Source organism: Lichenostomus cassidix, unplaced genomic scaffold (assembly GCF_008360975.1).
Source record: "Lichenostomus cassidix isolate B80296 unplaced genomic scaffold, HeHo_3.0 HiC_scaffold_834, whole genome shotgun sequence".
In the NCBI taxonomy this organism is placed as follows: Eukaryota; Metazoa; Chordata; class Aves; order Passeriformes; family Meliphagidae; genus Lichenostomus; species Lichenostomus cassidix.
The window spans coordinates 25,052-52,147 of NW_028147838.1; the positions used below are offsets into that span (position 1 = coordinate 25,052).

General features: G+C 50.0%; 2 protein-coding genes and 1 long non-coding RNA gene across 4 annotated transcripts; 2 read left to right on the forward strand and 1 right to left on the reverse strand.

Annotated features, from left to right (window-relative positions):
• Positions 1 to 439: 439 nt before the first annotated feature.
• Positions 440 to 11,188, forward strand: LOC146420641 (transmembrane protein 127). The gene is made up of 3 exons (XM_085048063.1): positions 440 to 747; positions 3,393 to 3,557; positions 6,646 to 11,188. Exons 1-3 carry the CDS (start codon positions 516 to 518, stop codon positions 6,951 to 6,953), a joined length of 705 nt encoding a protein of 234 aa, XP_084904189.1. The 5' UTR covers positions 440 to 515; the 3' UTR covers positions 6,954 to 11,188.
• Positions 11,189 to 13,370: 2,182 nt separating this feature from the next.
• LOC146420642 (stAR-related lipid transfer protein 7, mitochondrial-like) lies at positions 13,371 to 24,019 on the forward strand. Of its 2 annotated transcripts, XM_085048059.1 has the most exons (9): positions 13,660 to 13,823; positions 15,128 to 15,267; positions 17,410 to 17,459; positions 18,401 to 18,484; positions 18,825 to 18,851; positions 19,581 to 19,663; positions 21,325 to 21,424; positions 22,945 to 23,029; positions 23,783 to 24,019. In XM_085048059.1, exons 1-9 carry the CDS (start codon positions 13,753 to 13,755, stop codon positions 23,986 to 23,988), a joined length of 846 nt encoding a protein of 281 aa, XP_084904185.1. In that variant the 5' UTR covers positions 13,660 to 13,752; the 3' UTR covers positions 23,989 to 24,019. The 2 variants fall into 2 exon arrangements, with proteins under 2 accessions (XP_084904184.1, XP_084904185.1); XM_085048058.1 differs by lacking the exon at positions 18,825 to 18,851 and having other exon boundaries at positions 13,371 to 13,823; positions 18,401 to 18,511.
• A 2,008-nt stretch (positions 24,020 to 26,027) lies between these two features.
• LOC146420643 (uncharacterized) lies at positions 26,028 to 26,551 on the reverse strand. The gene is made up of 2 exons (XR_014849082.1): positions 26,404 to 26,551; positions 26,028 to 26,283 (listed from the first exon to the last, which is right to left on the reverse strand). It is a non-coding gene; the product is annotated as an uncharacterized LOC146420643 (long non-coding RNA).
• Positions 26,552 to 27,096: the final 545 nt, after the last annotated feature.

Consider the following 27,096-nt stretch of genomic DNA (forward strand, 5'->3'; position numbering starts at 1 on the left):
CCGCTGCCGGGGGATCCGGGCCGCTGCCGGGGTTCGCAGCGCTCGGGCCCGCTGCCGGTGAACCCTGAGCCGCTGTCGGTTGTCGCGGAGCTGCTGGCGGTGTCCCGGTACCGGTGAGCCGGGGCTGCTGTCGGTTAGCCCGGAGCCGGTCCCGGTTATCCCGAGGCCGCTATCACTCATCCCGGGGCAGATCCCGGTTGTCCCGGGGGGGTGTCAGGGGTCCCGGTGTCCCGGGGCGGGTCCCGGTGCCCCGGTGAGCCCGGCACGGCTGTCGCACACCCCTGAGCGGTGCCGGTGCCCCGCTGAGCTCGTTGCGGATTCCCGTTCCCCGTGCGGCTGACCCGCAGCGCCTGCCGGTTATCCCGTTCCCCTTCCCGCCGCCCGGGTGACCCGGAGCCGCGTGTCCCCGAGGTCCCGTTCCCCGTGCGGCTGCCGGTTATCCCGGGGCCGGTGCCCCGCTGTCCCGGTTCTCCCGGTTCTCCCCGCTGTCCCGGCTGTCCCGTTCTCCCGGTGCGATGTACGCGGGCGCGGCGGGCTCGGTGTCGCGGCGGCGGCGCGGCGCGGCGGGTCTGCCGAAGCAGGCGGAGCGCAGCCTGGCCTCGGCGCTGCCCGGGGCGCTGTCCATCACCGCGCTCTGCACCGCGCTGGCCGAGCCCGCCTGGCTGCGCATCCACGGCGGGACCTGCGGCAGACAGGAGCTGGGGGTGGCTGATGTGCTGGGCTTCGTGCGGCCAGAGCTGCTCCGGGGTGAGTGTGGGGTATGGGATATATGAGGTATAGGATGTGGGGTATGGGATGTGGGAATGATGGGATATGGGGTATGGGATATATGGGATATGGGGTATATGGGGTATATGGGGTATATGGGATATGGGATATGGGGTATGAGATATATGGGGTATATGGGATATGGGATATGGGGTATGAGATATATGGGCTGCACATCCACGGCGGGACCTGCGGCCGGCAGGAGCTGGGGGTGGCTGATGTGCTGGGCTTTGTGCGGCCAGAGCTGCTCAGGGGTGAGTGTGGGATAATGTATGGGATAATATATGGGATATATGGGGTATGGGATATGGGATATGGGATATGGGATATGGGGTGGCTGATGTGCTGGGGTTCATGTGGCCGGAGCTGCTCCGGGGTGAGTGTGGGGTATGGGATATATGGGGTATAGGATGTGGGGTATGGGATGTGGGAATGATGGGTTATGGGGTATGGGATATATGGGGTATGGGATATGGGATTGGTGGGGTATGGAGTATGGGATATGGGATATGGGGTGGCTGATGTGCTGGGGTTCATGTGGCCGGAGCTGCTCCGGGGTGAGTGCGGGATAATATATGGGATATGGAGTATGAGATATGGAATATGGGATGTGGGATGGGGTGGAAGGTTATGGGGTGGCAGACATGCTGGGGTTCTTGTGGCCAGAGCTGCTACGAGGTGTGCAGGGAATAGGATGGGATAATGGGATTGATGGGATTATGGGGTATGGGATGGAATGGAAGGTTATGGGGTGGCCGATGTGCTGGGGTTTGCACAGCCCAAGTTGCTCTGGGGTGAGCAAGGAGGGGATAATGGGATATGGGATGGGATGGGATATGGGATATGGGATATGGGATATGGGATGGGATGGGATATGGGATATGGGATATGGGATGGGATGGGATATGGGATATGGGATATGGGATGGGATGGGATATGGGATATGGGATATGGGATATGGGATGGGATGGGATATGGGATATGGGATATGGGATATGGGATGGGATGGGATATGGGATATGGGATGGATGCCCTCCTGCACCCTGCCCTGCCCTCACACCCTGACAGCCCTACAGCTCCTCTGTCCCCTTCTGTCCCCTTACAGTCCCTGACATGTCCTTCTCTCCTCTCCTGTTCCTCTTTGCTCTCTTCCATCCTTTCTGTCCCTTGCCATCTCCCTCCATTCCTCCTGTCCCCTTCCATCCTTCTCCATCTCCCTCCAAATCCTCCATCCCGTCCCATCCCATATCCCACCCCATATCCCATATCCCATATTATCCTATACCCCATATCCCATATTATCCCATATCCCATATCCCACATTATCCCATACCCCATATCCCATATCCCATAAATCCCATCCCATCCATCCCATATCCCATATCCCATACCCCATATCCCATATCCCATACCCCATACTCCATATCCCATTATCCCATCCCATCCCTTTCCATCCCCCATTAAATCCCATGGTTTGGGTTTTTTTGGAAAATCCAATTTTGGGTCAGAAAAGCAGATCATTTTAGGGATTTTTTGAAGGAAAAGTGCATTCTTGATGGGAAAAGTTGATGTTTGGGGTGGAGAAGTGGATTTTTTTATTATGAAATCAGATTTTTGTGACGGAAAAGCTTATTTTTGGGGCAGAAAAGCAGATTTGTGGGTGCAGAAAAGTATATTTTTGGGGGATTTTCTCCAGGAAAAGTGGGTTTTTGATTGGAAAAACAGATTTTTAGGGCAGAAAAGCTGATTTTGGGGGTGGAAAAGCTGATTTTTATTTGGTGTTTTCTCTGGGGAAAATTGAATTTTTTAGTTGGAAAATCAGATTTTTGGGACAGAAAAGCAGATTTTTTTTTTTTTAAATTTTCTGGGAGAAAAGTGGATTTTTGATTGGAAAATCAAGAGTTTTGGGGTGGAAAAGCTGATTTTGGGGATTTTCTCTGGGGAAAACTGGGGATTTTTAATTGGAAAATCCAATTTTGGGGGTACAAAAGCAAATTATTTTTTTTATTTTCTGGGGGAAAAGTGCATTTTTTAATTGGAAAATCCAATTTTTGGGGTAGAAAAGCTGCTTTTTTTGGGTGGAAAATCAGATTTTTAGGGCAGACAAGCCAATGTTTTTAGGATTTCCTGGGGAAAAAGTGGATTTTTGATTGGAAAATCCAATTTTTGGGGCAGAAAAGTTGACTTTTGGGGGTGGAAAACCTGATTTTTTTTTCATTTTCTGTGGAAAAAGTGGATTTTTTGATTGGAAAATGAGATTTTTGGGGCAGAAAAGTTGATTTCTTGCAGATTTCCTGGGGAAAAGTAGATTTTTGATTGGAAAATCCAATTTTTGGGGCAGAAAAGCAGATTTTTTTTTTATTTTCTGGGGGAAAAGTGGGTTTTTGGTTGGAAAATCCAATTTTTGGGGCAGTAAAGTTGATTTTTTTTTTATTTTCTGGGGGAAAAGTGAATTTTTTATTTGAAAATCAGATTTTGGGGCAGCAAAGTTGATTTTAGGGGCAGAAAATCCCATTTTTGGTGCGGAAAAGCCAATTTTTTTATTATTTTTCTGCAGAAAAAAGCAGATTTTTGCTCAGAAAATCAGGTTTTTATTAGCCAATCTCCCATTTCCCCACTCCCAGACTACTGCATGAACCCGCAGACGGTGCTGCTGCTCAGGGTGATCGCGGCGTTCTGCTTCCTGGGCATCCTGTGCAGCCTGGCGGCGTTCCTGCTCGACGTCTTCGGCCCCAAACACCCTGCCCTGAAAATCACCAGGAGATACGCCTTCGCCCACATCCTCACCGGTGAGTGCCTGCTGGAAAATAGCTAAAACTCCAAGGAAATCATGCAAAAACATTCTGCAAAAAATCTGCCTGAAAATGCCGAAGAAATCCCACAAAAATCCCATAAAATATCTGCCCAAAAATCCCTAAAATCCTGCAAAGAATCTGCCCTAAAATCCCAGAGAAATCCCACCGAAAATCTGCCCCAAAATCCCCAAAAAGAAATTCTGCAAAAATCCCGCAGGAAATACCCCAAAAATCCCCCAAATGCTGCAAAAAATCCTACCAAAAATACCCCCAAAATCCTGCAAAAAATCCCGCAGAAAGTACCCCAAAAGATCCCTCAAAAAATCTGCCCAAAAATCCCAAAGAAATCCCGCAAGAAGTCCTGCAAAAAATCTGTCCTAAAGTCGAAAAAATCCAACAAGAAATCGCACAAAAATTCTGCCCAAAGTTCCGCCTTTGCACACATCCTCACCGGTGGGTAACCACCCAGAAATACCCCAAATCCCGTGAGAAATCCCAAAGAAAATCCCCCCAAAAATCCCGCAGAAAATACCCCAAAAAATCCCGCAGAAAATACCCCAAAAAATCCCCAAAATACCCCAAAAAATCCCATAGAAAATACCCCAAAAAATGCCCTAAAAATCCCCAAAGTCGCGCAAGAAATCCCGCAGAAAATACCCCCAAAATCGAAAAAATCCCGCAAAAAATCCTGCAGGAAATACCCCAAAAATACCCCAAATCCTGCTGGAAATCCCGCAGAAAGTCCTGCAAAAAATACCCCAAAAAGCCCCAAAATCCCACAAGAAAACCTGCAGAAAATACCCCCAAAATCGAAAAAATCCCACAAAAAATCCTGCAGGAAATACCCCAAAAATACCCCAAATCCTGCAGAAAATCCCCCAAAAAATCCCCCAAAAAATCCCCGAAATACCCCAAAAAATGCCGCAGAAAATAGCCCAAAAATACCCCAAAAAATCACCCAAATGCCGCAGAAAATACCCCAAAAAATCCCCAAAATACCCAAAAAAATCCCACAGAAAATACCCCAAATCCCGCAAGAAATCCCACAAAAAATCTGCCCCAAAATCGAAAAAATCCCGCAAAAAAGCTGCCCAAAAATCCCCAAAATCCCAGAGAAATCCCACAAAAATCCCATAAAAAATCTGCCCCAAAGTCCCAAGGAAATCCCGCAAAAAATACCCCCAAAAATCCCGCAGGAAATACCCCAAAAAATCCCCAAAATACCCCAAAAATACCCCAAATCCCGCTAGAAATCCCGCAGAAAATAGCTCAAAAATACCCTAAAAAATCCCACAGAAAATACCCAAAAAAATTCTGCAAAAGATCCCGCAGAAAATACCCCAAAAAATGCCCAAAATCCCGCAGAAAATCCCTCAAAAATCTGCCCAAAAATACCCCAAAAATACCCCAAATCCTGCAAGAAATCCCGCAAAAAATACGCCAAGAAATCCCCAAAATTCTGCAAAAAATTCTGCAAAAAATCTGCTAAAAATCCCCAAAATCCTGAAGAAATCCCGCAAGTAATCCTACAAAAAATCTGCCCCAAAGTCAAAAAAATCCTGCATAAAATCCCACAAAAAATCTGCCCAAAAATCCAGAAATTCCCAAAGAAATCCCACAAAAATCCCATGAAACATCTGCCCAAAAATCCCTAAAATTGCCAAGAAATTCAGCAAAAATCCCGCAAAAAAATCCCACAAGAAATTCCACAAAAATCTACCCAAAAATCCCCAAAATCCCAAAGAAATCCCGCAAAACTGCCGCTAAAAATCCAACAAGAAATTCCACAAAAAATCTGACCAAAGTTCCCCAAAATCCCAAAGAAATTCTGCAATAATCCCACTAAAAAATCTGCCCAAAAATCCCCAAAATCCTGAAGAAATCCCCAAAAAAAAAACCCCAAAATCCCTTCCAAAGTCCAAAAAAATATATCCTGCAGAAAATACCCCAAAAGATCCTCTCATTCTCATGTATTCCCCAGTTCTGCAGTGTGCCACAGTGATTGGATTCTGCTGCTGGTGCTCACAGCTGCTCCTGGTCACCCCAGACCCCAAACCCACCCAGTTTGTCCCCATTTTTCCCCATTTTTCCCCATTTTAACCCCATTTTCCCCATTTTTTTTCTTATTTCCTCCCCGTTTTTCTTTCGTTTTTTCCCCATTTTCTCTCATTTTCTCCCAATTTTTCACCATTTTTCACCATTTTCACCATTTTCTCCCCATTTTCCCTGTATTTCCCCAGTTCTCCAATGCACTATAGTGATCAGGTTCTGCTACTGGTGCTCAGAGCTGCTCCTGGTCACCCCAGACCCCAAACACACCCAGTTTGTCCCAATTTTCACCATTTTTTCTCTCATTTTTCCCCATTTTTCCCAATTTTGCAGTTCTCCAATGCGCCACGGTGATCGGGTTCTGCTACTGGTGCTCAGAGCTGCAACTGGTCACCCCAGACCCCAAACCCACCCAGTTTTTTCTCATTTTCTCCCCATTTTCCCCATTTTCTCCCCATTTTTCTCTCATTTTCTCCCCATTTTTTCTCACTTTCTCTCGTTTTTTCTCATTTTCCCCATATTCCCCAGTTCTCCAATGCGCCACGGTGATCAGGTTCTGCTACTGGTGCTCACAGCTGCTCCTGCTGACCTCAGACCCCAAACCCATCCAGTTTTTTCTCATTTTCTGCTTGTTTCTCTCTGTTTTTTCCCATTTATTCCCATTTTTTTCTCATTTTCTTACCGTTTTTCACCTTTTTTCCCATATTTCCCCAGTTCTGCAGTGCGCCATGGTGATCAGCTTCTGCTGCTGGTGCTCGGAGCTGCTCCTGGTGACCCCAGACCCCATACACACCCTTTTTCTCTCATTTTCTCCCCGTTTTTTCGCCATTTTCACTGTGTTTTCTCATTTTTTCCCTGTATTTCCCCAGTTCTGCAGTGCGCCACAGTGATTGGGTTCTGCTACTGGTGCTCGGAGCTGCTCCTGCTCACCCCAGACCCCAAACCCACCCAGTTTCTCCCTGTTTTCTCTCACTTTCTCCCCATTTTTTCACCATTTTCACCATTTTCTCTCATTTTCCCCCATTTTCCCCAGTTCTGCAGTGCGCCACGGTGATCGGCTTCTGCTACTGGTGCTCGGAGCTGCTCCTGGCGCAGCAGCAGCAGCACAAGAAGTACCACGGCTCGCAGGTGTTTGTCACCTTCGCCGTCAGTTTCTACCTGGTGGCCGGGGCGGGCGGCGCCTCCATCCTGGCCACGGCGGCGAATCTGCTGCGGCACTACCCCAGCGAGGAGGAGGAGCAGGCGCTGGAGCTGCTGCAGGAGATGGACGAGGCTGAGCCCTACAGCGCCGAGTACGAGGTGATCAACCAGTTCCAGCCGCCGCCTGCCTACACACCGTGATCTGAGCGGGGTGGGGATGGGGGAAACGGGGCTATGGGCTGGTCCTGACAGGATTGAGACTTCACACCGTGATCCTGTAGTGCTGAGGATAAAGGGATGGGGATTGTGGACCTGATCCCAAAAGGATTGAGACTTCACACCATGATCCTACAGTGCTGAGGATAAAGGAATGGGGTTCTGGCCTGATTCTAAAAGGATTGAGACTTCATGCCCTGATCCTATACATCCTGAGCATAAAAGGAATGGGGGTTCTGGGCCTGATCCCAAAAGGATTGAGACTTCACACCGTGATCCTACAGTGCTGAGGATAAAGGGATGGGGATTGTGGACCTGATCCCAAAAGGATTGAGACTTCATGCCCTGGTCCTACACATCCTGAGCGTAAAAGGAATGGGGGTTCTGGGCCTGATCTTAAAAGGAATGTGGGTTCTAGCTCTGATCCCACAAGGATTGAGACTTCACACCCTGATCCTATACATCCTGAGCTTAAATGGAGTGGGAACTGTGGGCCTGATCCTAAAAGGAATGGGGATTCTAGCTCTGATCCTACAAGGAATGAGACTTCACACCGTGATCCTACAGCTCTGATCCTAAAAGAATGGAGGCTTCATGCTCTGATCCCAAAAGGAATGGGGATTCAGGCCCTGAGCTCAATGGGAATGTGGATTCCAGCCCTGATCCCACAGGCAATGAGACTTCACACCTTCATCCTACAGCCCTGATCCCAAATGGAATGAGACTTCACACCATGAGCCTACAGCTCTGAGATCCAGTGGGGTGGGGATTGTCGGCCTGATCCTAAATGGGATGGGGATTCTGGCCCTGATCCCAAATGGGATTGGGATTCCAGCCCTGAGCCCACAGGCAATGAGACTTCACACCCTGATCCTACACACCCTGAGCCTAAAAGGAACGAGGCTTGGTGCTCTGATCCCAAAAGGAATGGGGATTATGGCCCTGAGCCCACAGGAAATGAGGCTTCATGACCTGACCCCAAAGGAATGAGGCTTCCTGCCCCAAGCCCGGAAGGAATAACAGGTTTCACCACCTGAGCCTGAATGGAATGTGGGTTCTGGCCCTGATCCCAAAAGGAATGAGGCGTCACACCCTGATCCCAAAAGGAATGAGGCGTCACACCCTGATCCCACACACCCCAAGCCCGGAAGGAATGAGACTTCCCAACGTGATCCTACAGGGAACGAGGCTTCCTGCCCTGATCCTACAGCCCTGATCCCAAAGGGAACGAGGCTTCCTGCCCTGATCCTACAGCCCTGATCCCAAAGGGAACGAGGCCTCCCCACCCCACAAGGAAGAACTTCCCCAGGAACTCTCCCAGGGCAGGATTTGTCGGAGCAGATCCCAGAAATTCTCCCAGGGAAGGATTTTTCCCAGTGGATCTTGGGAACAATTCCCTGAACTGATTTCCTCAGCAGGGATTCCGGGAATTCCCAGGAGTTCCCCAGGAAAGGACTTGGAGCAAATTCCGGATTTCTCCGGACTGATCCTGGGAATTCTGCCCATGAAGGATTTGGGGTGGATCCTGGGAATTCTGCCCATGAAGGATTTCTCTCAGTGGATCCCAGGAACAATTCCCCGAACTGATTTCTCAGAGTGGATCCCAGAAATTCTCCTGGGGAAGGATTTATCCCGGTGGATCTTGGGAACAATTCCCATACTGATTTCTCCCAGGGAAGGATTTCTCCCGGTGGATCTTGGGAACAATTCCCTGAACTGATTTCCCCAGCGTGGATTCCAGGAATTCTCCCAGGGAAGGATTTGTCCTGGTTGATCCCAGGAAGAATTCCCAGACTGATTTCTCCCAGGGAAGGATTTCTCCCAGCAGGAATTCTCCCCGGGAAGGATTTGGGGTGGATTCCGGGAATTCTCCCCGGGAAGGATTTCTCCTGGTGGATCCCAGGAACAATTTCCCACACTGACTTCTCCCAGTGGATCCCAGGAATTCTCCCCAGGTGGATCTGGAAGGATTTGGGGTGGATCTGGAAGGATTTGGGGTGGATCTGGAAGGATTTGGGGTGGATCTGGAAGGATTCTGGGATCATTCCCCATTCCATGACTCCAGTGGGATTTGGACACCAGTGGTGGGAATTGTCCCACTGTGCTCCATGGGGGATTTCTGGGAATGAGAGGTGTGGGACTCATGGGATCTGTGATTCTGCTTTGGATGAGGGTTTGGGATCCACAATTCCCTATAAAAATGAGAGTTTGGGATCCACAATTCCCTATAAAAATGAGAGTTTGGGATTAACAATTCCCCATGGAATGAGAACTGTGGGATCCACCACTCCCTATGGAATGAGTTTTGTAGGATCCATAATTTCCAGTCAACAAGAGCTTTGGGATCTCCAATTCCCTATGGATTAAGAACTTTAGGATCCCCAATTCCCTATGAACAAGAGCTTTGGGATCCCCAATTCCTGATGGAACGAGGTCTGTAGGATCCCCAGTTCCCCATGGATCAATCCCTTTGGGATCCCCAATTCCCTACAGATCAATCCCTTTGGGATCCCCAATTCCCTACAGATTAAGGACTTTGGGATCTCCCATTCCCCATGGATCAATCCCTTTGGGATCTGTGATTCCCCATGGACTGAGAACTTTGGGATCCCCCATTCCCCAAGGAACAAGAACCTCGGGATCCCCAACTCCACACAGACTGATCCCTTTGGGATCCCCAATTCCATATGGATCGAGAACTTTTCCCTGGAATCACAACTTTGGGATCCCCAATTCCCCATGAACAAGAACTTTGGGATCCCAAATTCTCCAAGGAATGAGAACTTTGGGATCCCCAATTGGGATCAATCCCTTTGGGATCCATGATTCCCTATGGACTGAGAGCTTTGGGATCGCCAATTCCCCATGGACTGAGAACTGTAGGATCCCCAATTCCCAATGGATTAGGAATTTTGGGATCCCCCATTCCCCACAGACAAATCCCTTTGGGATCCCCAGTTCCCCATGGAATGAGAACTTTGGGATCCCCAGCTGGGATCAATCCCTTTGGGATCTCCAGTCCCACCCCATTCCCGTGGGAATATTTCTCCCCTATTTATAAACCCAGGAATTCCCATTATTCCCATTATTATTATTCCCATTATTCCCATTTCCCCCACGGACATTCTGCACTTTATTCCAGGCTCTGGGAATTCCGGGAAAACCCCACTGGGGCTTCATTTGGGATCATCCCAATCCCCACCCAGCAAAAACCGGGAATTTCACCCCAAATCCACCCCAAATCCACCCCAATTCCACCCTAATTCCAGCCCCTCTGGAAAACCTGGAGCGTTTATGCAAATCCCTCCATGCCCATCCCACTTTTCCTGCTTTTTTCCCCCAAAATTCCCACTTTTCCCGCTTCTTTCTTCCAAAATTCCCACTTTTCCCCACTTTTTTCTTCCAAAATCCCTTTTCCTGCTTTTTCCCCCCCAAATTCTCACTTTTCCCGCTTTTACCCCCCAGAACTCCCACTTTTCCTGCTTTTCTTCCCCAGAATTCCCACTTTTTTCCCCCAAAATTCCCACTTTTCCCACTTTTTCCTTCACCCAGAATTCCCACTTTTCCTTTTTCTTTCCCCAGAATTCCCACTTTCCCCCCAGAATTTCCACTTTTCCCACTTTATTTCCCCCCAAATTCCCAATTTTCATACTTTTTCCCCCCAGAATTCCTACTTTTCCTGCTTTTTCCCCCCAAATTCTCACTTTTCCCACTTTTTTCTTCAACCAAAATTCCCACTTTTCTTGCTTTTTTCCCCTCAAAAATCCCAATTTTCCTACTCCTTTTCCCCCAAAATTCCCGCTTCTCCCACTTTTTTCCCCCAAAATTCCCAATTTTCATACTTTTTCTTCCCCCAGATTTCCCACTTTTCCCACTTTATTTCCCCCAAAATTCCCACATTTCCTCCTCTTTTCCCCCCAAAATTCCCACTTTCCCTGCTCTTTTTCCCCATTTTCCCACTCCTCCTTTCCCCTTGGCTATGCAAGAGCTCCCCGGGCTGAAATCCCAGGAAAATCCCAAAAAACCCCTAAAAAAATCCTGGAAAAGGCTCAGAGGAGCCGAATCGACCCTAAACCCCTAAACCCCTAAATCTGGGATTTGGGATCCTGAGAAAAACTTTGGGATTCCCTGGATATGCAAAGGGGAGGTTGGGTGTGAATAAATCTGGGAAAAATGGGGGTTTGGGGGAAGAATTCCCCAAAAAATTAAATTGAATTAAATTAAATAAAAGGGATGGAGGGTGATGATTCCCGGGAGGATTTGGGATTTGGGATTGTTGGGGAATAAAGAGGTGCAAAGAGTGCTGGGGGAGTTGTGGGTTTTGTCTGGGGGAAGGGGTTTTGGGGTGTCCTAAAAAAAGTGTCACAAATCCTGAAAAACTGACCTGGATCCCCCCCCCCCAAAAAAAAAGTCCTGAATCCTAAAAAAATGTCCTGGATCCCAGAAAACAGCCCTGAATCCCCAAAAACTGGCCTGGGTTCCCCCCAAAAATGTCCCAGACATCAAAAAACTCTCCCAAATCCCAAATAAACCATCCTGGACCCCAAAAACTGTCCTGAATCCCAAAAAATTCCAGCAGCCCAAAAAACTGTCCTGGACCCCAAAAACTCTCATGGATCCTAAAAAACTTACTTGGATCCCAAAAACCTGACCTTTATCCCAAAAAACTGTCCTGAACCCAAAAAAACTGACCTGGACCCCAAAAACACCTGTCCTGAATCCCAAAGAACAGCCCTGCATCCCAAAGCCCTGTCTGGGACCCCAAAGCTCTGCCCTGAACCCAGAACTCGCTGTGCCCCATAACCAGCTGTGCACCCCAAAACCTGACCTGCCCACCCCATAGAGCCCCAGAGCCCATAACTGCCCCACAGCCCCAAATCCCCATTGCAGACCCCAAAACCACCAGACCCCATAACCCCCAATAATCCCCTAGACCCCTCAGTGATCCCATAACCCCTGATAACCCCCCAGACCCCATAACCCCCAGTAAGCCCCTATAACCCATCAGTGATCCCCCAGACCCCCAATAACCCCCAGACCCCATAACATCCTATAACACCCCATGACCCTGCAGACCACAAATACCACCCCAGACCCCATAACCCCCAGACCTCATAACCTCCCAATGATCCCCTATAACTCCCAATAATCCCCAAATCCCATAACACCCTATAACCCCCATAACCCTGCAGACCCCAAATACCACCCTCAGACCCCAAAAACCCCCAGACCCCATATCCTCCCAATGATCCCCAATAACCCCCATAACCCCCAGACCCCGTAAACCCCCAATGATCCGCTATAACCCCAATAACCCCCAGAGCCCATAATGCCCTGTAACACCCCATATAGTCTCCCTATAGTCTCCCAGACCCCATAATCTCCCATAGCCCCCAATAACCCTATAACCACCCTATAACCCCAGAGCCCCCAATTACCCCCATAAGCTCCTATAAACCCTGTAACCCCACTAACCCTCCAGACCCTGTAACCCCAATAACCCAAATAACCCCAATAACCCAAATAAACCCCAGACCCCATAACCCCCCGTAACCCCAATAACCCCAATAACCCAAATAATCCCAATAAACCCCAGACCCCAAGGAGCCCCCAGACCCCATAAACTCTATAACCCTATAAGCCCCTATAACTCCTATTAACCCTTTATATCCGCCAGACCCCATGGTCGCCTATAACTCCATGACACCCCCAAATCCCATAACCCTCTATAAACCCAATAACCCAAATAACCCCCAGACCCCATAACCCCCAATAACCCTATAAACCCCTATAACCCCCATTAACCCCGTATAATCCCCAGGCCCCAGAGACCCCTGTACCCCAATAACCCAAATAAACCCCAGACCTCGTAACCCCCAATAACCCTATAAAACCCTATAACCCGTAACAACCCCCTGTAACCCCAACAACCACCCATAACGCCCCCAGACCCTGTAACCCCCAATAACCCCCCGTAACCCCAATGATCCTAATAAACCCCAGAGCCCAAGGAGCCCCAATAACCCCTTAGACCCCATAACCCCCAATAACCTTATAAGCCCCCCTAACCCCAATAACCCCAGTAATTCCCAATAACCGCCAGACCCCATAACCTCTATAACCCCAATAACCCCAATAACCCCAATAACCCAAACGACCCCATAACCCCAACAGCCCCAGAACCCCGCGGTGGGCGTGGCCACACATAGGCCACGCCCCCAAACAGCACCGTCCACACACAGCCACGCCCCCTCACCTGACCACGCCCCTTAGCCACGCCCCCTCTCCCTCTCGCCCTTGCGCCCCTCCGCCCCCCGAGGTGGGCGTGGCCTCCCTCCGCAGCCAATCATCGCGCGGGGCGGTGGGGCGCTGCCCAATGGGAGCTCGGCGCGCCGTGATGACGCTGCCGGGCGCGACGCGCGGCGGCCGAGCGGGGGGCGGCATGTGGCGGCCGCTGGCCGCGCTCGCCGCCCGAGGCGCCACCGGAGCCGGCCCGGGGCCCGCCACCGCCCCCGGGGCCACCAGCACCGCCCCCGGGGCTCCCGCGCGGGGCAGGCCGCTGCTGGCCCTGCTGGCCCGCCACTGCAGCTGCGTGCCGGCGCGGCGGGCGCGGCGGGGCTGGGAGCGGGGCCGCGGGGCGGGGAGCGGCGGCGCCGGGAGCACCGGCAGCGGCACCGGCAGCGCGGCGGGAGCGGCGGGCGGCTCGGGCGGGGGCTGGTGGTGGTGGTGGTGGCGCTGGGGAGCAGGCCGGGGCCGCGCCGCGCTGTCCGGGCCGGGCCGGCTGATGGCCGCGCTGGGAGCGGGGGGAGCGTTCGTGTGGGACGGACAGCGCATCGAGGAGGAGGAGCTGCGCCGGTGAGCGGGACAGCGGGGAGTACCGGGACTGGGATAGCCGGACAGGGGGGACACCGGGAGGACAGCGGGATCGGGACAGACCCCGGGAGTACCGGGATGGGGACAGCTAGGACACCGGGGGTACCGAGATGGGGACAGCGGGGACACTGCGGGCACCGGGGTTACTGGGGGCAGCGGGGAGATCGGGACCGGGGCAGAGAGCGGGAATACCGAGCACAGGACAGCGGGACAGCAGGGGTACCGGGGTGGGGACAGCGGAACGACGGGGATAGCGGGGTTGGGACAGACTGGGGATACTGGGAGTGGGACAGCGGGTGGGACATGAGAACAGCGGGAGCACCGGGAATGGGATGGTGGGACAGTGGGAACAGTGGGAACGGGACACTGGGGATAGCGGGGACAGCGGGAATGGGGCAGAGGGACACTGGGAGTACTGGGGACAGGACGGTGGGGACAGCGGGAATACCGGGGATACCAAAAATAGCGGGAATGGGAGACCGGGGACAGCGGGGACCCCGGGAATGGGGCATGGGAATGGGGAATCCCCGGGAGCAGGATATCCCCAGCCCTGGGACCGTTGGGATCCCAAATCCCCAGGACATCTCCCTTCCCGAGGCTCCCGAACAGACAGAATTCCCAATGCTGTGGGATTTGCCCACCCTGGGTGGGGCTGAGCCTTGTGGATCCCAAACCCTCCCTGGCACTGATCCCTGATCCTGTGGGATTCTCCCGACCCCAAACCCTCCCTGGTGCCAATCCCCGATCCTGTGGGGTTTTCCCCATTTCCCCATTCCAGTAGGGTTTTCCTGATCACGTGGGATTCTCCCAATCCCTGTGGGGTTTTCCTGATCCCGTGGGATTTTCCCCATCCCTTTGGGATTTTCCCCAATCCCTGTCAGATCTCCCCAATCATGTAGAATTTTCCCCAGTGCCAGTGGGTTTTTCCTGATCCCTATGGGATTCTCCCCAATCCCAGTGGGATTTTCCTCATTCCCTCTGGGAATTTCCCCAGTCTTGTGGGATTTTCCCCACTCCCAGTGGGATTTTCTCACTCCCAGTGGGGTTTCCCCAATCCCTTTGGGAATTTTTCCCAGTCCTTTGAGATTTCCCCAATCCCTTTGGGATTTCCCCATTCCCTTTGGGAATTCTCCCCAATCCTGTGGGATTTTACCCAATGCCAGTGGGAATTCTCCCCAATCCCCTTGGGAATTCTCCCCAACCCTATGGGATTTCCCCATTCCCTCTGGGAATTCTCCCCATTCCCTGTGGGATTCCCCCACCCCCATGAATTTCCCCTCTCCCAGCTCGGCGCAGGCCCTGCAGCAGCTGGAGAACCCTGCAGCATTCCCGGAGTGGGAGCAGCGCTGGGAGCTGGTGATGGAGCGCAAACAGTTCCGCCTCTGGAGGAGAGCCATCCCGGGATCCCACCTCTTCCAGTACCGCGGTACGGGCTGGGGACAGGGACCTGGGAGGGGCTGGGAATCCAGGGGAATGTCCTAGAAATGTCCTAGAAATCCATGGGAATGTCCCCCGGGAATGTCCTAGAAATCCCGGGAAACAACCCAGAAATCCATGGGAATGTCCCTCAGAAATCCATGGGAATGTCCCCCAGAAATGTCCTAGAAATCCATGGGAATGACTCAAAAATCTATGGGAATATCCCCTAGAAATGACCCAGAAATCCATAGGAATATCCCTCAGAAATGACCCAAAAATCCATGGGAATGTCCTAGAAATCCCAGGAAATGGCCCAGAAATCCATGGGAATGTCCCCCAGAAATGGCCCAGAAATCCTCAAAAATGTCCTAGAAATGTCCTAAAAATCCCAGGAAATGGCTCAGCAATCCCGAGAAATGACCCAAAAATCCATGGGACTGTCCCCCAGAAATGTTCCAGAAGTCCCGGGAAATGACCCAGAAATCCATGGGACTATCCCTCAGAAATCCCCAGGAATGTCCCAAAAATCCCCCTGGCAATGTGCCCCAGATCCCCCTGGGATTCCCACCCTAAATCCCTGGGAATGTCCCAAAAATCCTCCCAGGATTCCCACCTCAAATCCCCAGAAATGTCCCACAAATAATCCCCAGGAATGTCCCAAAAATCTTGGAAATGTCTCCCAAAAATCCCCTGGGAATATCCCAAAAATCCTCCCGGGATTCCCACCTCAAATCCCCCAGGAATGTCCCCAAAATCCCCAGAAATAATCCTGGGAATGTCCCAGAAATCCCAGGAATGTCTCCCCAATCCCTGTCTGCAGAAAATCCCCAAAACCTCCAGAATTCCCAACATTTTTTATCCTTTTCCTGAGATTTAATCCCATTTTTCCTGCCCCACCATTGGGAATTCCTCATTCCCAGGATCTGTTGATATTTTGGGATCTGTTCATTCCTGGGATTTTTGCATCCTCAGGAATATTTATTTTCGGGATCTGTCAATTCCCAGGATTTGTTGCTTTTTGGGATCTGTTGATTCCTGGGATTTTTCCATCCCTGGGATTTGGTGTTTTTTTGGGATTTGGTGATTGCCAGGATTTGGGATCTGTCGATTTTCAGGATCTGATGATTCCTCACATTTTTTTATTTACTGGATTTTTGGATTCCTGGGAATTGCTGATTCCCTGGATCTGTTGGGTTTTGGGATTTTTTGATTCCCAGGATCTGTCAGTTCCTGGGATCTGTCAGTTTTTGGAATCTCATTTTCTGGGATCTGTTGATTCCTGGAATTTTTTTGGTTTTGGGATTTTTGGATTCCTGGGATTTCCAATTCCCAGGATCTGCTGATTCCCAGGATTTGTCAGTTCATGTCGATTTTTGGGATCTGTTGATTCCTCACATTTTTAATTTCCTGGATTTGTCAATTCCTGAGATTTGCTGATTCCCTGGATTTATTGATTTTTGGGATTTTTCAATCCCTGGGATTTCTTGATTCCCAGGATTTGTTAATTCCTGGAATCTCTCATTTCCTGACAAAAATTTTTCTGCTTTTCTGGACTTTTGGATTCCCAGGATTTCAGATTCCCAGGATTTGTTGATTTTTGGGATTTTTTAATCCCTGGGATGTCTTGATTCCCAAAATCTGTCAATTCCTGGGATGTTTTGAATCCTGGAATTTTCCTGTTTTCTGGATTTTTGGATTCCTGGGATTTGCTGATTCCCTGGATCTGTTGATTTTTGGGATTTTTTGATTCCCAAAATCTGTCAATTCCTGGGATGTTTTGATTCCTGGGATTTTCCTGTTTTTTGGATTTTTGGATTCCTGAGACTTTCTGATTTCTGACTCCTAAGATTTGCTGATTCCCTGGATCTGCTGATTTTTGGGATTTTTCAATCCCTGGGATTTTTTGTTTCCAAAAATCTCTCAATTCCTGTGATCTGTCATTTCCTGGGATTCCTGGGATTTTTCTGTTTTCTGGATTTCCAATTCCCAGGATTTGCTAATTTCCTGGATCTGTTGATTTTGGGGATTTTTTCAATCCCTGGGATTTTTTGGTTTCTGGGATCTGCCATTTCCTGGGATTCCTGGGATTCCTGTTCCCTGGCTCTCTGCATTCCCAGGATTTGCTGACCCCAGGGTTTCTGTCCCGCAGTGTTTGGCTCTTACACCGACGTGACTCCCAGGCAGTTCTTCAACGTGCAGGTGAGCCAATGCCTCGGGAATGCCTCGGGAATTCTTTGGGATTTGGGGCTTTGGGACCCTCTTCCCGAGGCTGGGATGGGGAAAAATGGGAATTTCGGGTGGGATTTGGGGTGGGATGGCAATTCCTTGGAATTCCAGGTGGGATTTGGCTCCAGGAGTCACTTCTGGAGACTGGGGTGGGAATTCCCTGGAATTCCTGGTTGGAATTTGGTCAGGATTTGGATCCAGGAGCTTTTCCCGAGGCTGGGATGGGAAAAACCAGGACCTTTCCCAAGTTTATCCCATTCCCAATTTTTCTTCCATCCCCAATTTTCTCCCATTCCCTTTTTTATCCCATTTTTATCTCATTCCCATTTTTATCTGATTCTGATTTCTTATCCCATTCTCATTTTTCTGCCATTTTGTTCTATTTTTTCCTCCCATTTTTTTCTCCCATTCCCGTTTTTCTCCCATTTTTTCTCCCATTTTTCTCCCATTCCCAATTTTGTCCCATTCCCGTTTTTATCCCATATTTATCTCATTTGCATTTTTATCTGATTCTGATTTTTTTATCCCATTCTCATCTTTATCCCATTTTTTTATCCCATTTTTATCCCATTTTTTCTCCCATTCCCAATTTTATCCCATTCTCATTTCTCTCCCATTTCTCTCCCACTCCCACTCTCCACACCCAATCCCAAGGATTTTCCCCTGGATTTCCCGCTGGGAACAAACCATTGGGATATTCGAGATCCTGGAAAATTCCCAATCCCACTGCCAACATTCCAGCTCTCCAAACTTCCCAGGGTTTTCCATCCATCATCCCCGTGGGATTTAGGGGGGAAAGCAGCATTTCCTTGGTTTTCCCCAGAATTTCCCGGAATTTTCTCAGAATTTTCCCTGGTTTTTCGTGGAATTTTCCCTGTTTTTCCTGGAATTTTCTGGAATTTCCCTGTTTGCAGCTGGACACAGAGTACAGGAAGAAATGGGATTCACTGGTGATCAAACTGGATGTGATCGAGAGAGATCCCAGCTCGGGGTCAGAGGTCATCCACTGGGTCACCCAGTTCCCCGTGAGTTATCCTGGGAATTTCTGGGATTTGGGATTGATTTGGGATTTGGGATCTGAGGGGGTCCATGGGATCACACAATTCCTGGTGAGTCCTGGGAATTCCCTGGGATTGATTTGGGATTTGAGATGATCCACTGGGTCACCCAGGTCCCTGAGAGTCATCCTGGGATTTGGGATTTATTTGGGATTTATTTGGGATTTGGGATCTGGAGTCACACATTGGGTCATGCAGGTCCTGGTGAGTTTTGGGATTCGGGAATTCCCTGGGATTTGGGATTTATTTAGGAATTGGGATCTGGGTTTTACAATCAGAGCTCATCCACTGGGTCACCCAGTTCCCGGTGAGTTATCCTGGGATTTGGGAATTCCCTGGGCTTGATTTGGGATCTGGGGTCAGAGGTCATTCATTGGGTCACCCAGTTCCTGGTGAGTATGGGAATTCCCTGGGATTTATTTGGGATTTGGAGTCAGAGGTCATCCACTGGGTCACTCAGTTCCTGATGAGCTTGGGATTTGGGAATTCCCTGGGATTTATTTGGGATCGATCTGAGGGGATCCTCTGAGTCATCCCAGGATTTGGAATTCCCTGGGATTTGGGATTAATTTGGGATTTGGGATCAGGTTCAGAGGTTATCCATTGGGTCATACAGTTCCCAGTAAGTTCTGGGATTCAGGAATTCCCTGGGATTTATTTGGGATTGGGATCCAAGGGGATCCATTGGGTCACACAATTCTGAGTGAGTTATCCTGGGATTTGGGATTTATTTGGGATTTGGGATCAGGATCCGAGGGAACCTATTGGGTCACGTGATTCTTGGTGAGTCCTGGGATTTGGGAATTCCCTGGGATTTGGGCTCAGGGCCAGACTGATCCCATTCCCGGATCCCCAGCAATCTGGGACTGGGGCTGATCCTGCTCCGTGGGAATTCTCTCTTGGATTTATTTGGGATCCAGGGTCAGGGTCGATCCCATTCCCATTTTCCTGCAGTATCTGATATATTCCCAGGATTTGGGGTTGGGATCAGGGCTGTTCCCTGTCCCAGGGCTGACCCCAATCCCATTCCCCGCAGTATCCCATGTATTCCCGGGATTACGTCTATGTTCGTCGCTTCAGCGTCGATCGGGAGAGAAACCTGATGGTGCTCGTGTCCCGGTGAGACTGCCTGGGCTTCAGGGAAACCCTCGGCATTCCCACAACATCCCTGTGGGATTCCTGATAAAATCCCTATGGGATTCCTGATAAAATCCCCACAGAATTCCTGGGAAAATTCTCATGGAATTCCCGGAAAACCCCCCGTGGAATTCCTGAGAAACTCTGCCAGAATTTCCGATCTTCCCATCTCCAAAATTCCTATGGAATTCCTGACAAAACCCCCATGGAATTCCCGGAAAAATTCTCATGGAATTGCTGGAAAAACCCTGCAGAATATCCCCATGGAATTCCTGACAAACTCTGCCAGAATTTCCGATCTTCCCATCCCTAAAAACCCCGATGGAATTCCAGACAAAACCGCCATGGAATTCCTGGAAAAAGCCACACAGAATTCCCCAAAAACCTCCTTGGGATTCCCAGAAAAACCCCACAGTATTCCTGGGAATTCCCCCCATGCAATTCCCAACAAAACCCTGCAGGATTCCCAGCAAAACCCCATGGAATTCCCAATAAACCCTCCTGGAATTCCCAGTGTTCCCAGCTGCAAAAACCCGCTGGAATTCCTCACAAATCCTACAGAATTCCCAACATTCCCATCTTTAAAACCTCACTGGAATTCGTGACAATTCCATCCCAAAATGCCTCTGGGAATTTCTGGAATTCCCAGCATTCCCAGCTCCAAAAAAACCACTGGGATTTCCGGAATTCCCGGAATTCCCATATCCCAAACCCCTCTGGAATTCTCAATGTTCCCATCCCCGAAAAACCACTAAAATTCCCAGAATTCCCATCCCCAACATCTTCCAGAATTCCCAACATGCCCATTCCCAAAACCCCACTGAACCTCCAAGAATTCCAGCATTCCAGAAACCTTTCCATTTCTCCCTCCCTACCCCAATCCCGAATTCCCCATGGGTTGGGATTTTGGGATTCCCCATTCCCATTTTTCCCCATTCCCATTTTCCCTGATTTCCTGATTTTCCCAATTTTCCCAATTTTCCCCAATTTTTCCTGATTTCCCCTCATTTTTCCCAATTTTTCCCAATTTTCCCTGATTTCCCCGATTTTCCCCATTCCCATTTTCCCCATTTTTCCCAATTTTCCCTGATTTTTCCCAATTTTTTCCCATTTTCCCCGCTCTGATTTCCCCGATTTTCCTGATTTTTCCCCAACTTTCCCCGATCTTTCCCGGTTTTTCTGATTTTCCCGGATTTTTCCTGATTTTCCCCGATCTTTCCAATTTTCCTGATCTTTCCCGATTTTCCCTGATGTTTCCCAATCTTCCCCGATTTCCCCATTTTTCCCATTTTTTCCATTTTTCCCGATTTTCCCAATTTTTCCCCATTTTCCCCATTTTCCCCGATCTTTCCAAATTTTCCCTGATGTTTCCCGATTTTCCCTGATTTTCCTCAATTTTTCCCAATTTTTTCCCATTTTGCCCATTTTGATTTCCCCAATTTCCCCGATGTTTCCTGATTTTCCTCGTTCCTGATTTTCCCCATTTTTCCCCATTTTCCCCGATTTTTCCCAATTTTTCCTGATTTTCCCCATTTTTCCCTATTTTCCCCGATTTCCCCCCATTTTTCCCAATTTTTTCCCATTTTCCCCGTTCCGATTTTTCTGATTTTCCCCATTTCCCGTTTCCCCATTCCCGGCGGCAGGGCGGTGGATCACCCCGGCGTTCCCGAGGATCCGGCTCACGTCAGGGTCAGGAGCTACGAGTCACACATGGTGATCAGACCTCATCGCTCCTTCGACGAGGTGAGGGGAATCCCAAAAACTGGGGAATCCCAAAAACTGGGAAATCCGGGATTTGGGGAAATCCGGGAAAATCCCAAAAAACTGGGAAATCCCAAAAAGATGGGGAAATCCAGGGTTTGGGGAAATCCGGGAAAATCCCAAAAACTGGGGAAATCCCAAAAACTGGGGAAATCCGGGATTTGGGGCCGGGAAACCTGGGGAAATCCCAAAAAACTGGGGAAATCCGGGGATTTTGGGGGGGATTTGGGGTGGGATTTGGAGGATTCGGGGTCCTTTTCCAAGGTGGGATTGGGGAAAAGGGTTGGAAAATCTGGGAATGGGGTGCTGGACTGATGGGAAAACCCTAAAAAATGGGAAAATCACAGGATTTGGGATGGAATTTGAGGGATTTGGGGTCATTTTCCGAGGTGGGATTGGGAAAAGGGTTGGAAAATCCGGGAATGGGGCTGGAAATCTGGGAACAAGGTGTTGGGTTGGTGGGAAAATGCCAAAAATTGGGAAAATCCAAAAAAAAAAGGGAAAATTGCAGGATTTGGGGTCCTTTTCTTAGGTGGGATTGGGGAAACTGTTGGGAAATCTGGGAATGGGGCTGGGAAATTAGAATGAGCCACTGGGTTGGCAGGAATACCCCAAAAATTGGGAAAATCCTGGGATTTGGGGGGATTTAGGGTCCTTTTTCAAGTTGGGATTGGGAAAAGAGTTGGGAAATCTGGGAATGAGCCACTGGGTTAGCGGGAAAACCCCAAAAACTGGGAAAATCACGGGAAATCCTGAGTTTGGGGTGGGATTTGGGGGATTTGGGGTCTTTTTCCAAGGTGGGATCGAGAAAAGAGTTGGAAAATCTGGGATTGGAGCTGGGAAATTTGGGAATGGGGCTGGGAAATCTGGGAAAGAGGGGCAGGGCTGGTGGGAAAACCCCAAAAAAGCAGGAAAACCACGGGATTTGGGATGGGATTTGGCAGATTTAGGGTCCTTTTTCAAGGTGGGATTGGGGAAAGAGTTGGAAAATCTGGGAATGGGGCTGGAAATCTGGGAATGAGCCACTAGGCTCATGGGAAAAGCCCAAAAACTGGGAAAATCATGGGAAATGCCGAGTTTGGAGTGGGATTTCGGGTGGGATTTGGGTGGGATTTGGATAACGGTTTGAAAATCTGGGAATGAGCCTAGGGAGCTGATCCTGCTCCTGATCCCAACGCAGGGCTGGTGGAAAAAGCCCAAAAACCCGGAAAATGGTGGGATTTGGGGGATTTAGGGTCCTTTTCCAAGGTGGGATTGGGAAAAAGGGTTGGAAAATTCAGGAATGATCCTGGGGAGCCTCGCCTGGTCCCAATCCCAGTGTGGGGCTGCTCCTAGGGGAATTCCCTTCGGGAATTTTGGGGGATTTGGGGCCGGGGGTAGCTCCTGGGGGAATTCCCACTGGGGATTCTGGGGAATTTTGGGGAATTTGGGATCGGGGTGGCTGCAGGGCTGAATCCTCCTCAGGAATTGTTGGGAATTTTAGGGAATTCCCTGTTTTCCAGAACGGCTTCGACTACCTGCTGACATACAGCGACAACCCCCAGACGGTGTTCCCGCGGTACTGCCTCAGCTGGATGGTGTCCAGCGGTGAGAGAATCCCCAAATTCCATGGAATTCCACGGGAATGGGATGGAGAGAGGGGAAATCGGGATGGAAAAAATGAGGGGAAGGAAAAACGGGGAAGGAAAAGGGGAAACGGGGAGGGAAAGGAAAATCAGGAGGGGAAAATGGGGATTTGGGGTGGGAATTGCCAAGATTGGGGTCAGAATTCCTGGGATTTGGGTTGGAATTGCGATTTGGGTCAGAATTCCCGGGATTTGGCTCACAATTCCCAGGATTTGGCTCAGAATTTCCAGAATTGGGGTCAGCATTTCCAGAATTTGGGGTGGAATTCTTGGGATTGGGTTCAGAATTCTCAGGACTCGGGTTGGAATTGGGATTTGGCTCAGCATTCCCAGGATTCAGGTCAGAATTCCCTGGATTTGGGATCCAAATTTCCAGGATTTGGGTTGGAATTCCCAAGATTTGGGCCGGAATTGGGATTTGGGGTCAGAATTCCCAGAATTGGCTCAGCATTCCTGGCATTTGGGGTCAGAATTCCCAGAAATTGGCTCAGAATTCCCAGGTTTCAGGTCAGCATTCCTGGGATTTGGGTCAGAATTGGGATTTGGCTCAGAACTCCCAGGATCTGGGATTGGAATTCTCAGGATTTGGGTCGGCATTGTTGTGATTCGTGTCAGAATTCTTGGGATTTGGCTGAGAGTTCCCAGAATTGGGGTCAGAATTCCCAGAATTCCGGTCAGATTCCCAGATTCAGCTCATTCCCTCCCTCCCTGCCAGGCATGCCGGAGTTCCTGGCCAAGCTGCACGCTGCGGCGCTGAAAGCCAAGAAGATGGAGTTGGAAGTTCGGGATTATCTCTCCTCATCCCAAAACCAGCAATCCCAAAATCAATCCCAAAATCAATCCCAACAATCCCAAAATCAACCCCAACAGCCCCAGAAGGGCGCCGAGCCCCGCGGCACTGCCCGGCTGGAGTACGCCTGAGCCAGGAAAACCGGGAATAAACGTGGGAATGGAGCTGGGAAATGTGGGAATGACCCAGGAAAAATGGGAATGGAGCTGGGAAAACACCAGGATAAACGCCAGGAAAATGGGAATAAACTCCAGAAAAATGGGAGTAGAGCTGGGAAAACACCAGGAATAAAACCAGCCGGGAAAATGGGAATGGAGATGGGAAAATATGGGAATGGAGATGGGAAAACACCAGGAATAAAACCAGAAAAAATGGGAATAAACCCCGGAAAACAGTGGGAATAAATCCAGGAATAAATCTGGGAAAGAATGGGAAAACACTAGGAATAAACCCAGCCAGGATCTGCAATCCCAGGATCAATCCCTGTTCCCATTCCCATTCCCAAATTCCATCATTTCCTCATCCCGGTGAGGAAAAATTCTGGGAAAACATCAGGAATCACCTGAGAAAAAGTGGGAAAAATACTGGAAAACCAGGAAAAATCCAGGAATAAAGCAGGAATGATCCCCAGCTTCCATCCCTGTCCCATTCCCGATCCCATTCCCAGCAGGGACAAGGAAATTCCATAATTTCCTCATCCCAACAAGGAAAAACACCTGGAAATTCCCATTTTTTATCCACTCCAGATGCTCTGCCTGGAATGGTTTGGGATCCAATGTCACCTTTTTTGGGGGTTTTTCCCCAAAAAAAGGATCCTGACCTGGAATTGCCAGGACTGAGGCTGGAATTGTGGGATTTGGGTCAGAAGTCCTGGAATTTAGGGTTAGAATTCCCTGGATTTGGGTTGGAATTGGGATTTGGGGTCAAAATTCCCAGGATTTGGCTCAGAATTCCCAGGATTTGGGTTAGAATTCCTGGAATTTGTGGTTAGAATTCCCGGCATTTGGGGTCAGAATTCCCAGGATTGGAGTTTGAATTCCCAGGATCTGGGTTGGAATTCTGGGATTGGGATCAGAATTCCCAGGATGGAGTCAAAATTCCCTGAGATTTGGGTCAGACTTGCCAGAATTTGTGTCAGAATTCCCAGAATTTGGCTCAGAATTCGGTTTTGGGTTGGAATTCCCAGGATTTGGGTTGGAATTCCGAGAATTTGGATCAGAGTTGCCAGGATTTTGGGTTTGGGCTCAAAAAGGTGATTTTGGGCAGTTTTTTTGGGATTTTGAGGCTCCATCACCCTCGGGAATTGGGGAATTGGGGAAAAGCTCGGAGTTAATCAATCCCTGATCCCAATTAGCTCCTCATTAACGCCCCTCCCCCCCAATGAGCGTCGGAATTGTTGTTTTTAATAAACTCCTCCCGTTGTAGCTCCTCCCCTCTGCGCCTTCCCAGAATTCCCAAAAAAACCCAAAATTCCCAACCCCCAGAATTCCCAAAGCACCAAAATTCCCAAATTCCCTAGGATTTTAAAATCCCCCCCAATTCCAAAGCCCCCAAAACAATTCCCAAAACTACCAAAATTCCCAAAACCCCCCAGGATTTTAATCCCCAAAAATTCCAAAGCCCCCAAAATTCCCAAATTCCTCAAACCCCTAGAATTCCAAAACGACCAAAAGTCCCAAAAACCCCAGAACTGCAATGCTGCTAAAATCTCCAACCTCCCCGAAATTCCCAAATCCCCCAGGATTTTCTAATCCCCCCCCGAAAATTCCAAAGCCCCCAAATTTCCCAAACCAGCAAAATTCCCAAATCCCCCGGAATTTTAATCCCCTCCCCAAAAATTCCAAAGCCCCCAAAGTCCCCAAAATCCCAAAATCCCTAGGATTCCAAAACTGCCAAAATTCCCCAAAACCCCCAGAACTGCAATGCTGCTAAAATCTCCAACCTCCCCAAAATTCCTAAAACCCTCAGGATTTTCAAATCCCTCCCCAAAAATTCCAAAGCCCCCAAAATTCCAAAAAAAACCCCTCCAAAAATTCCCAAACCAGCAAAATTCCCGAAACCCCCAGAATTTTAACCCCCATCGAATTCCCAAATCCCCACAATTCCCAAATCTCAAAATTTCTCAAATCCCCAAAATTCCCAAATCCCCAAAATTCCCAAATCTCCAAAATTCCCGGGAATGTCCTTTATTGCACAATGGCGGGGGGAGGGAGGATTTTGGGAATTTTGGGAAGGGAGGATTTGGGGAAAAGATTTTTGGGCCAGCAGAGGATTTTTGGGAAGAGGTTTTGGGAAGGGGAAGGATTTTGGGATGAGGTTTTGGGATTTTTGGGAATTATCCCTGAGTTTCCCTGGCCCTGGTGGCCTCGTACCGAGAGGGGACATCGGGAATGTCACTGGGGTGGCACTTTGGGGTGTCACTGTCACTGGGAGGACATCGGGAATGTCACTGTCACTGGGGTGGCACTTTGGGAATGTCCCTGTCGAAGGAGTGGCACTTTGGGGTGTCCCTGTCACAGGGGGGACATCGGGAATGTCACTGTCACTGGGGGTGTCACTTTGGGGTGTCACTGTCACTGCGGTGGCACTTCAGGGATTAAAGCCCTTCGGGAATGTCCCTGTCGCCGGGGGGAGGTGGCACTGGGAGTGTCCCTGTCGCGGCTGGGGTCACAGCAGGTCCCGGGGGTGTCCCCAGGTGTCCCAGCAGGTGTCTCTTGGGGACAATCCTGAGCACAGCTCAGCACTTGGAGAGGTGGCAGGGGGACCGGGGTGTCACAGCCAGGTGGCACATCAGGTGTCACATACAGGTGTCACCCCCAGGTGTCCCCAGGTGTCCCATCAGGTCCTGGTGACACTTGGGGACAATCCTGACAGCCGTGCGCTCAGGGATGTGTCACCGTATGCAGCTGGAGGGACCCGGGGGTGTGCCAGCTGTCCCCAGCTGTCACCCTCAGGTGTCCCCAGGTGTCACAGCAGGTGTCACAGCAGGTGTCACAGCAGGTGTCTCCTGGGGACAACCCTCCTGCTGGCCCTGCGCTCCGAGATGTGACGTCGCACGCGGCTCGAGTGACCCGCCGGTGGCTCTGCGGCCAGCGAGGGGCTGGAGTGTGCCTTGGCCAGCGTGGGGACAGCGGGACAGTCACCCGTGTCACCCGTGTCACCGAGGTCATCCGGGTCACCAATGTCACCTGTGACAGCGCCGGGCCAGCGCTCCCCCCGCAGCCACCAGCGCAGCACTG